The sequence below is a fragment of the Rhipicephalus sanguineus genome, chromosome 7 (genome assembly GCF_013339695.2).
Source record: "Rhipicephalus sanguineus isolate Rsan-2018 chromosome 7, BIME_Rsan_1.4, whole genome shotgun sequence".
Classification (NCBI taxonomy): Eukaryota; Metazoa; Arthropoda; class Arachnida; order Ixodida; family Ixodidae; genus Rhipicephalus; species Rhipicephalus sanguineus.
Window position 1 is genome coordinate 108391666 of NC_051182.1, and position 12361 is coordinate 108404026.

General features: G+C 46.0%; 1 protein-coding gene across 1 annotated transcript; it reads right to left on the reverse strand.

Annotated features, from left to right (window-relative positions):
• Positions 1–1522: 1522 nt before the first annotated feature.
• Positions 1523–12361, reverse strand: LOC119398915 (uncharacterized). The gene is made up of 5 exons (XM_049417470.1): positions 12269–12361; positions 10932–11082; positions 9876–9994; positions 7287–7613; positions 1523–1854 (listed from the first exon to the last, which is right to left on the reverse strand). Exons 1-5 carry the CDS (start codon positions 12359–12361, stop codon positions 1630–1632), a joined length of 915 nt encoding a protein of 304 aa, XP_049273427.1. The 3' UTR covers positions 1523–1629.

Consider the following 12361-nt stretch of genomic DNA (forward strand, 5'->3'; position numbering starts at 1 on the left):
CGTATTCGTGGTTTTCTTGAGAATAAAATTATTTCCTTTATTTAAGGTTAAATGATGAATGTTGCTCTCTTCCTTGAGGTGCTGAGCTGCCATACGTAGCAAAAGTGCATTGAACATTACAAGTTTAGGCGCGTCACCCTTGTCTACTGCACTTAGAATTCAATGTGCAATGGGTATTTGGCCGAACAGACCTTGTTGTTACCAGCATGTATATATCGATTGCCTCGGGCGGTTAGCTGAATGCAAGCGTCAGTGTAATCTGGTTCGCCTACTTTCTGTGGTCGCGACGGATTTTATTCTTTTAACATTTTCTACATGTTAACCTTTCCAACCACCAATGAATTCTGTGCAGGGGAAGTTTAGCAGACTGTCGTCAGAAATGGCACCACGCAAAGGCATTCATTGATTGGTGGGACTTCGTGGTTACACGAAAGCTTCCAAGAAGCGTATGCTCGTAGTAATTCGTGCTCTTCGTACATCAGATTTCAGGCAGCAGGTAAGTGCTAGGCATTCGTGGTACCTTTTATCCTGACAATATATTTTTTTTTCAGTTAAGCTTAGTTAGCGCTATCTAAACGGTGAGATTCTCGAGTTTTTTATTATACCTTCATTACAAACGCCAAGTTACTTGGAGAAGTGTTCGCTCGAGAATTCGAATGCTCGTTTGGTCCACAGCCTCCACATGCTACTACCATATATTCGGGGTAACCTATGAAACATATTTTATGTATTGTTATCGGCAATTGTGCCAGCTGCAATTTGGCCCACCAAAGGGACATGGCAGTGAACATGTTTCTGCCAGGCCCTGCTTCAGCCAAGTGGACAAGTGCGATGCGTACATTTTTTATTATTCAAAGCACCCTCAAGGTCAAATTAGATACGTCAATAATATACTTCAATACTCAAGGTCAAATAATATACGTCAATTATAACTTGTCTAAAATGACTCGATAACGCAAATATCTCTACGGTTTACAAAACGTGGTGTCTTTATTATGCACTACTAGCTTATACACTTACGAACGTGTCATGATATACAATGTAGTCATAAAAACAACCGCCTACACGATTCGTTGAAAGACGAAGCTCCGATTGGCCCATCGAGTTTTTGCGCCCGCAGAAGATTAGCTACTGCAGAATAGGCCGCGCTTGGGACTTCTAAACTCAACTGTGTGGATAGATTAAGTGGCAGAGCTATAGCTGGACGCGTAAGCGCACACCACGCGCACAGCTCACCCTGAGTCCCGTCGCTGTGTTGACTATGCAAGAAAACTGCGTGCCTGGAGTGACCATCCTATTCGACTGTCACTCACGCCTTCTGCCTCAAACTTTCAAGCTGTAGTGAAATGATATCTTGTCGCATTTGGACTTTACAGTAAACCTAAAGACCAAGCCGGTGATTCGCGTGGAATGTGTTTATAAATAATATAACAGTTAAAATAGATGCAGGGGGCTCACCAAAACATTTATTTTGGCTCAGAGCTCGGCTTTGTTTCTGCGTGACATCTTTCACTGACTGAAAGCGAGGCCTTACGGTTCCATACTTTGCAGCGCCGCCCACTAACTACACCGACACAGATCCTCGCTAGTGAATGCCGCATGTTAGGAGCCGTTGGACTTTCTGTCACACTAGCGGTCTGTACCGGTGGCCACGTAAGTTTGCTCGGAAGGGCTCGGCTGCCAGCCTGAGGCTTTGAGCTCCATCAATTCCTGCAGAACCTGTCGGGAGCGGATCGGGAGGCGCTGCGTATCTAAGGCGATCTGAATCTCGCGCATGACAGCCGACAGTCTTTCCGGCGCCTCGCGCTCCAAGGCAGCGCCAGCAGTGATGAGCGCCGTCTTGAGGCAGTCCATCTGAAAGAGCAGCGATGTGAGCTTATTTTTACAACTTGGCTCAAGCGGCGCAAATTAATGTATTGCTAAGGCCTCAGCACCCGATATATAGCATTCCCACTCATGTGCCCACTGCCGAAAACAAGACAGCCGGCTAGTAAGAATTTCACACAAATCATAACCCTACCGTAGACGAGAAATATTCGGTCAGAAGACAGCACACTAAAATAACTTGAAAAATTGCAACGTGACCTTTCTTATCGTTACGTTACATTGCAATTCCCTCAAAGAAGTAGATTTTCGAAGAATAAAACTACATATGCGCTTGCGGTTGGTGTCTTACTTATGTTTCAAAAAGATCGCTACTGCTTTCCCGATAATTGCCACCTCAAGCGTCACCAGTCACCACGGAGCTTATCGATCACTGTATTGATGACCTAGGGTATAACTCAAAAGAGCACTTACATTCGCAGTTTCAAAGCATTCTGGTAGAGTGAAGCGTCGTAAGGGCCTGCATTGCGTATATGAGAGTGCCAAGTATTTCACCGCATATATAGAGGCAAATTAACCATACGCTTTCGAAATCCCGATCATATTTTATCCGGATTTACCGAGAGGAGAAATATTCTGTGGATAGTGTCATCGCTGTTTCAGGCGAGCAATAGATGCCAAAATGCAACGATGTTTGCAAAGCGTAGATGTGACGTGCAGTTTGGAGGTCATCATCATCATCATCATCAGCCTGTCTACGCCCACTGCAGGGCAAAGGCCTCTCCCATGTTCCGCCAATCAACCCGGTCCTGTGCTTTCTGCTGCCACGTAATACCTGCAAACTTCTTAATCTCATCTACCCACCTAATTTTCTGTCTCCCCCTCACGCGTTTGCCATCTCTTGGAATCCAGTCAGTTACCCTTAATGACCACCGGTTATCCTGCCGACGTGCTACGTGCCCGGCCCATATCCATTTCTTCTTCTTGATTTCAACTATGATGTCCTTAACGCCCGTTTGTTCCCTGACCCACTCTGCTCTCTTCCTGTCTCTTAAGGTTACACCTATCATTTTCCTTTCCATCGCTCGCTGCGTCGTCCTCAATTTAAGTTGAACCCTCTTTGTAAGTCTCCAGGTTTCTGCTCCGTAGGTAAGTACCGGTAAGATGCAGCTGTGATATACCTTCCTCTTGAGGGATAGTGGTAGATTACCATTCATGATTTGATAATGCTTGCCGAATGAGCCCCAACCCATCCTTATTCTTCTAGTTATTTCACTCTCATGGTTCGGCTCCGCGGTTACTACCTGTCCTAAGTAGACGTACTCCTTTACAACTTCCAGTGTCTCGCCACCTATCGCAAAGCGATGTTCTCTGCCAAGATTGTTCCACATTACTTTAGTTTTTTGCATATTAATTTTCAGACCTACTCTTCTACTTTCCGTATCCAGTTCAGTAATCATGAGCTGCAATTCGTCTCCCGCGTTACTCATCAATGCAATGTCGTCAGCGAATCGTAGGTTACTGAGATACTCTCCATTAACTCTTATCCCTAACTCTTCCCAATCTAGGGCCCTGAAAACCTCCTGTAAACACGCGGTGAATAACATTGGAGAGATCGTGTCTCCCTGCCGTACGCCCTTCTTTATTGGGATTCTGTCGCTTTCTTTATGGAGGACTATAGTGGCTGTGGATCCGCTGTAGATTTCTTCCATTATGTTTATATAGGCTTCGTCGATGCCTTGATTCCGCAGTGCCTGCATGACTGCTGATGTCTCCACCGAATCAAATGCCTTCTCGTAATCTATGAAGGCTATGTATAGGGGTTGGTTGTATTCCGCGCATTTCTCTATCACCTGATTGATAGTATGAATATGGTCTATTGTTGAGAATCCTGTACGAAATCCTGCCTGGTCCCTTGGTTGATTGAACTCTAATGTTGTGTTAATTCTGTTAGCAATTACTTTTGTAAATAGCTTGTAGACAACGGACAGTAAGCTTATGGGCCTGTAATTTTTCAGGTCCTTGACGTCCCCTTTCTTATGGACCAAGATGATGTTGGCATTCTTCCAAGATTCTGGTATCCTCCCCGTCGAGAGGCACTTCGTATACAGGGTGGCCAGTTTCTCTAACATAATCTCTCCACCGTCTTTCAACAGGTCTGATGTTACCTGATCCTCACCAGCTGCTTTGCCTCTTTGCATTCCCTTTAGGGCTTTCTTTACTTCTCCTGTCAATACTGGTGGGATGTCAGATTCCTCTGCGCTATTACTTCTTCTTACGTTATCATCCTGAATGCCTCGGCTGCTGTACAGATCCCTGTAGAACTCTTCCACTACCTCAACTATTCTATCCATATTGTTTGTGACCTTGCCTTCCTTGTCCCTTATTGCATACATCTGATTTTTGCCTATGCACAGTTTTGTCTTCATAGCTTTGAGGCTTCTTCCGTTCTTTAGAGCATGCTCAATTCTCTCCATATTATACTTTCTTATGTCGGCTACTTTACGCCTATTGATTAACTTCGAAAGCTCCGCCAGCTCTATTTTGTCTGTTGCATTTGAGGCTTTCATAGCTCGACGTTTCTTAATGAGGTTTTTCGTCTCTTGGGATAGCTTACCAGTGTCCTGTCTAACGACTGTACCCCCGACTTCCACTGCACACTCCTTGATGATACTAGTCAGATTATCATTTATTGCGTCAACGCTAAGGTCGGTTTCCTCGGTTAAAGCCGCGTACCTATTCTGAAGTGAAACTCTGAATTCCTGAACTTTCCCTCTCAGAGCTAGTTCATTAATCGGCTTCTTGCGTATCAGTTTCTGCCGTTCCTTCCTCACGTCAAGTTGAATTCTAGATCTTACCATTCTATGGTCACTGCATCGGATCTTGTTAACTACTTCCACATCCTGAACAATGCCCGGGTGGCCGCACATTATGAAGTCTATTTCATTTTTAGTTTCGCCATTAGGACTCCTCCACGTCCACTTACGAGTAGCCCGTTTTCTGTAGAAGGTATTCAAGATGCGTAAATTATTGCGTTCTGCAAACTCTACTAGTAACTCCCCTCTGGCGTTTCTAGAGCCGATGCCATATTCCCCAACTGCATGATCTCCAGCCTGCTTCTTGCCTACCTTTGCATTAAAGTCGCCCATCAGTACAGTATACTGTGTCTTTACCTTACTCATTGCTGATTCTACGTCTTCGTAGAAGCGTTCAACCATTTGATCCTCATGGCTGGATGTAGGCGCGTAGGCCTGTACCACCTTCATCTTGTACCTCTTATTAAACCTAATTACGATACATATCACCCTCTCATTAATGCTATAGTATTCCTCTATATTGCCAGCTATATCTTTATGAATAAGGAACCCCACTCCTAGTTCTCTTCTGTCAGCTAAGCCACGATAGCATAGGACGTGTCCGTTCTTCAGCACTGTATAAGCCTCCTGTGGCCTCCTAACCTCACTGAGCCCTATTACATCCCATTTAACACCCTCTAATTCCTCGAATAGTACAGCTAGACTCGCCTCACTAGATAAAGTTCTAGCGTTATACGTAGCCAAATTCAGGTTCCAATGGCGGCCTGTCCGTACCCAGAGATTCTTAGCACCCTCTGCTGCGTCGCAGGTCTGACCGCCGCCTTGGTCAGTTGCTTCGCAGCCGCTGGGGACTGAGGGCCGAGGGTTAATTGGTGTATTCATGTGGGAGGTAGTGGCCAAGTACTACACCAGGGTGGCCAATCCTGCTCTGGTGAGGGAGTGCATTGCTGGCTGTGGTCGCCAGTGAGGCTGCACCCCAGGCCTTTTTTTTTTTTCACAATTCCATCATCACGCGGACTTTTTTTTTTTAATCCGGTTGGGAATTGTCCGGCACCGGGATTCGAACCACGGACCTCTTGCATGCGAAGCTGATGCTCTACCACTACGCCATCGCTGCAACTTGTCTACTCTGTGAACTCTGTGTACTGTAACTGTAGTACACAGAGTTAAAGGGGTCATGAACCACTCCTCGGGCTTGGCGTGAAAAACAACCTGTAATGATTCGGACCCTTCCCAGAAATATATAGCCGAAAGAATTTTTCGAAAAGCTAAAGAAGGACCGGAGATATAGCGATCACAATATTTACTCTCTCAACTCGCTTCATTCCGGAGGAGGGAGGCAGCGCCGTTCGAGGAGCCCCGCCCAGTCTACAAAGTCTAAATCGCGTGTTGGCACCACCAGAAACCGCCGGTGTTAGAGTGACCTAGAATAGGGGGAGTATCCAAAGCGCCGGCTCCCGCGTGGGCCTTTTGCGGTGAACTCCCGCGCCGCGCCACTGCTGCGCCAGTCCCGAGGGCTTTCCGCGCTCGGAAATCGAGGGGCGTCTGCTACATGCTGTAGTTTTTTCCGCCGCGTTTCCACGCAGGGCATTTGAAGTCTACTTAACTTTTATAGTGTGGTGCGGAATGGAGATTATCCATCTTTAAGCGTTGTCTAAGTGCTGGGATAACAACAGAATGCAAAAAATCATGTGTCAAGCGGCATCAGCGCGGCCTAGTTCCGGTCACAGAGTTCGAGAATGTTGGTGCGTGCGTAAAAACGTGCACAACGGACACGCACAAGCAAAGAACGAAAAAAAAAAACTTATTTGCACGAGTAATCGGGCAATAGCATCACGCATGCATGAATTAAGAGTAATAAAAAGAAGTAAATTGCACGCGCAGTCGGCTGAACTACTTACGCGCAATGACCACGAGCTTTTTACTCGTGGTCGCCACTGGTTTGCTAGCCATATGCACACCGCCTTACTCGAGAATTCATTAGCCTCCACTAGTACTTTATTCTGGACGGAGCACACCCGGTAGACACAAGGGAAACAAACAAAAAAAAAGTAGAGACGGCCATACGACCGCAATGCTGTTGGCTTATGTTAGCTTCTGAGGTAGCGTACAACAAGGCTCACCGTGTGAAACATTTGCAGTGATGCTACCGAGGACTTCTGATTTGGAGCAATTTTTGGAGCAGCAAAATTTCAGTTTTGGAGCACTTTGGAGCAGCAAAAATTTTCATATTGGAGCACTTTGGAGCATATAATTTTGCATCTGGGAGCACTCTGGAGCAGCAAATTTTACATCCTGGAGTGCACTACAGAAGCATATTGCATTAACATCCAAGCACCTGAATATTATTACGGAGCTCTTATGAAGGCTAGAACTATTTCGATTCATTGCAAATCTCATGGAAAAAATCATCTCAGGGGAACACCATACTTCACTCACTAAAGAAAAAAATAAGGGCTCAAGGGTGTAGGAATATTAAGTTAAAAGGAGGTGCAATTTCAGAAAGTGGTATATCTCTTCGATGGGAAGCTGCCTGTTTGGTCCTATTTCTTGTCACTTCTACAGCACGAATAATTTAAAAATAATTTCCTCTCCACTTTCCTTGTTATTGGGACCAACTATTTATAGTAATAATGATCGGATTACCTCGGTAGGATTGTAAAGCGATGGCGGCTGCAACATGGTGTGGCAGCTGACGCAGATCAGAGTGGAGAGCACCAGCATGCTTCTCGCCTTGACCGCGTAGGCACCGCCACTACGGGAAAGCCTGGCAATGTTCTCAGCCTGCGCATCGCTGAGTCCGTCGAGAAGTTCGGCGAGGAAGCTAACGTAGGCCACCCAGCGACGGGAGCGGACGGTGGGCTGGTCGGATGGCCGCAAGATTTCGTCTCGGCTGCTGAACAGCTCGCGGCAGAAGAGCAGCACGTAATCCAGAAACATCTCGCTCCAGTCTAGCTGGGTACGCTCGCCGCGCTTGCGTTGCAGAATGAAAGAACACGTTAGTGCGAAGGACGGTGTTACAGCAACGTGTGTACCATGTGCTTAACACCGTGTTGTTAAGGCATGCAAATATATGTTATGCAAGGACATGACCCACGCAAGGTTGCTCAAATATTTCATACAATAATGCACAAAGTTCATGTGTTTACGGACCACGGTGTTCCGTTGCGCACAATGATTCGATATTGCGACGCGTTTTTACCCGTGGAAGACTTTATTTTGATGAACCACACTTGGAACGCACGACCTGAAGTAGTTCGTAGATTTCAGTTCACAAAACAGTCTTTATTTGTTTCCCGTACTGATGTTTGACATTGAAGACGGGACGGTCTCAACACCTGGTATAACGGTCCTCACATCGGGTTTAAGTAAAGGAGCGTTGGTGCTCCGATAATGTGGGAATTTCTGTTTGGACAATGCTCATTTATTTCTAGTGAGGCGCGTCTTCTGGAAATAACTTATATATTTGACACTCGGGGACATTACAGCAAATATATGTTTCTTCAAACGAAAGTGTTTTAGGCGCGGTCCACCAACACTTCACTGATGACATTTTCGTCGAGGAAGTGACGTCGGTAAAATGTACGCGAACAAATGACAAACAACCAGGAGAAACCTTTTCGCGAATTTTGATGATGTGAGAATTGAACCCACGACCTCTCGTACCGCGACGCCAGGGGCCTGGCAGTCTACCCATTGCGACACCGACGAACATACACGATCCCTCTCACAAGGATCTTCGTTGGTTTTGTGGTGCCGCCTTCTAGAAGCCGTCAAGGGAAGTGGCGCGTCACGACCCTAACGAGTGTCGACAGAGAGCGATTCAGTAGTTTCATTGCAACGAAGGCTTTCAATGCAATATTGTAGGAAACTCTAGGCCGGTGCAATACGCCGTACGGTATGATTTTATTTGGTCACGACGCAGTAGGTGCTTTGCCTTTCGCGTCGTGCCTGTGTAGTGTATTTTCCACAAGAACCAACGGCGTTTGGTAGTGCAGTTTCTACAAGCACCAACGTCTTTCTCCGCCGCCAACTGCTTCGATTGCGGTAGCACTGGCTAATAAAACTGCTTCAAAAGCGTCACAGAGAGATAATGACGTCGACGGGCTAATGCCGCGCATTGAGTGATTTAATGCAGCGAGACACAGACCAGCGGCTAACGAAACACCTTCTTGAGTTCATGGCTGAAGCTACGAGCTCTGTCTGCCGCGTTCATGAAGCGCTCTCTTGTATACGCATGGACACTGGCGTAGGTTACCCTATTTCTGGGGATCGCACTTTTTGGCGTTTGGTTCATCAGATGGTGACGCCTTGAATCAGCAGTATTCATTACGTGCTTTTTCATCTCGTCGGTATGGAGATGGGCCACTAGGTGTCAACGTAGGTGCATCCACGTTGAATGGTGCTAGAGCTCTCAAACACCAATAGACATTGTAAAAGCTCTCATACATCAATATACAATAAACAATCCACTACTCCTGTGAAGACGCGATTCACTTTCGTGTTAGATCAACAAAGGTCTTTCCCTGCCACGCGTTGTTGTTCCGGCTTAATCGCCATGAGATAGATAGATAGATAGATAGATAGATAGATAGATAGATAGATAGATAGATAGATAGATAGATAGATAGATAGATAGATAGATAGATAGATAGATAGATAGGCCGTTGAATGTGCCTATGGTTAGGAAAGAAATACATCACGTTTAAAAAACAATTACGAACGCTGGAAGTGAAACAGGGGTAAAAGAAATATACGAATGCTTCACGTAAATAACATGAGTTATAAACGTAATGTAATATGCTGTATGTATTTGAAATGCGCCCTGGAATGAGCTGAAGACATCATCCATATGTACAACCTAAGTGGCTTAGCCTCCCTTACCTCTCGAGCCTTCTTTTGATAAAGTTGTTACACACTCACTCACTACGTAGGCGCTACAGTGCACTATTCTTGTGAACTTGAGACATCGCCTAAGCTTTTCCTTGGACAACTAGGGCATGTTTGTCAGCGTGCTTTCGAGTTGCGCGCATTCTGTTGTATTGGCACATTTGGCGTGCTTGATGCTAAGTATGATGTATTCTGTGGATACACCGCAGCAGTTCCTTCTGATGATTATCTAAGGTCCAATAGCCTTCTTCAGTAAGTGACGGTGTGATTTGGCGTCATACCGTACAGAACTTCTGCATGGCATGATGAAATTACAGTGTACTAAATAACTAACGTGCGTCATACCTTGATGATGGTGACACAAAATTCTGCGGCTGGCACGGCGTAGTTCACCTTCTGGATGGCTGACTGGCAAATTGTAGCAGCCAGCACTTGAACGTCGTCCATACTCAGTGTGTTTGGCTCTGCAATGTTTTAAGTGAATTCATTATAACTCAGATGGCATGTAGCGCGTAGGCGAGATAACCGCTAGTCATTAAGAGTAACAGACAGGATTCAGAGAGAAGGCAAGCGCTCGAGAGGTTGATGAGGTTAGGTGGGCAGATGAGATTAAGAAGTTCGCGGGTGTAACGTGGCCACAGAAAGCACAGGACAGGGTTAACTGGCGGAACACGGAAAATGCCTTTGCCCTGCAGTGGGCGTAGTCAGCCTGACGAGGGGATGGTGATGGAATTGTGCCGAGACAGATTAGGCTTCGATTGAAAAGTAACGGTCAAAGCATTACTACCAATGTACTTCGATGAAGATGAGATACATACATATAACTGCGTTTGTCTGCGTTTTTTCTTGTTAATAACTGCTTTAAGCATTGTTGTGTATTAAGGATATTCTATAATATCTGTTTCAGCTTCAGTAATACCACATGCGTGTCATTGAAGATGTGGTTCAATATTTGTGTTCTGTACAATATATAACTTCGTTCTTTTTCGCTGAAATTGCTTATTCTGCTGCTTCAGAAAGGCATCAGCCTTAATCTGGAGAATGATGTCCTATTTAGTGTTTGTGTCGTTTAAACGCTGTAATTGTATAAAAACGATACAAAAAGGGAAACACCACGTCATCGAAGAGGAACATTTTTAAGTGGAAACCTCCGCTGTGCTTCAGGAAAAGCGCCTGCTCAAGAACGGCAGCGAATTTTCTAACACCGCTAAGGCGCTTAATTCTGCCACGGCTTTCTTCTACATGAAAACACGTGTTAGATCGACATATAACGTGACTCATTTGATGTGTTGGTTTTTCTGCTTGAACTATATTAACAAATGCTTGCAACAATATGTGTCGCAGAATTAACGTGGGTCCCTAACATTTGTATGTGAAAAATATGCGCCGTCATGGCCTTACCCTGCAGCGCCCTTCTGAAAATGTTCTGGTGTTCGGCAGGCGCCGGTGCAGTAACTTCCGAGATAGGTGAAGGAACGTAGGCGAATTGGCTATGGTTCAATGGCTCCACTGCCAAAGCTGGAATCCTCCTGTCACCTGAAGCTGAAGGCACCTGCAAAACAGAGTGGAAGACACGTATAGTATGCTAAAAGTGTGAGTACCTTCAGCGTGTCCGCATCGTTTCAAGGAAAGTTTCAGGCGAATTACGAAATAACGCTTAAGCTACAACATGGGACGGCAGTGCCAGAACACGCAGCCTAGCAGGCGATAAAAGAGAAACGGAATAAATGTGGACGTGACGCGCACCCCTCAACCTGATGTCCGTCCTTGACTGGATAGTTCGTGGTGCAGTTGGTGCATTGCGTTCAGTTAATAGCCCGTGTGTCACTTCTTGTGACATGCGCTCTCTAGATCGGCAGTGGACCTGACTAAAGTGCCCCCGATATTCTGCTAAAGGATAAAAAATTTAGGAACATTAGGCCGGACTACGGCCTAACGGTAGAAAGATGAGAGATGCTGTGTCAGTGGCGTGCGGACAGCAAATTTCGGGGATGAGCCTAACCATGTGGTTTCATACAGTAAAACAGTACGCTGGAATGGCGAAGAGGACAAATGGAACGCTTCCCGGTTCATGACCACGATAATTTTCTTTCTATGACACACAGCCAACTTCCAGCATAACAGCTCTGCTGCAGCGGTATTGCAAATCGTAGCCATCGACGATTCTGGTGGAAGCTAATAGTTATATTGGATATAATGTATAACATCCTATCTTTACGTACGATAAAGGATAAAGGCAACTGTGAGGATATTTAAGGTTAACTGGTTGTTTTCATTGATATACTGTGAGAAGCTGCGATTGGTGGGGCGCCTGGCGGGGTAGATATCAACAACGCGCTTCTTTTTACGTGGCCTCATGGATCCGCTTCGGGAGCGCACGAAACGCAACGTTAACCCAAGGAATGCACCAGGGACACGAACGCCGGCATGCGAGTTTCACTGCCACAGGCCTCCAGAGTTTCGCTCGAAGCGCGTGGGACTTCCAGAAGCGCTGTGCGGCTAATTACAAACGCACGAACGGAACGATCGACCAGGCGTTCCCGCTCACGCTGAAGTTTTGCATTTAGATACAAGAGACCACGCCTTTTTAATAGCGCCAAAGCTTTAGACGCCACATGGAACACACACTGTGACTGTCAGCATCGGCGTCAACACGAATGGTTCAAACACGTGTGATCGCAGATGACGTCATGATGACGCTACACGATATGACGTAACGCGATTACGTCAAGACATACCATTGTCGCTCGGTCAAAGATTGGCCAATCCCGCAGGTTGTGCAACATCCCATGAGGTGCAACAGCTTCATGGAGGGCAGGCGCAGTGATCAT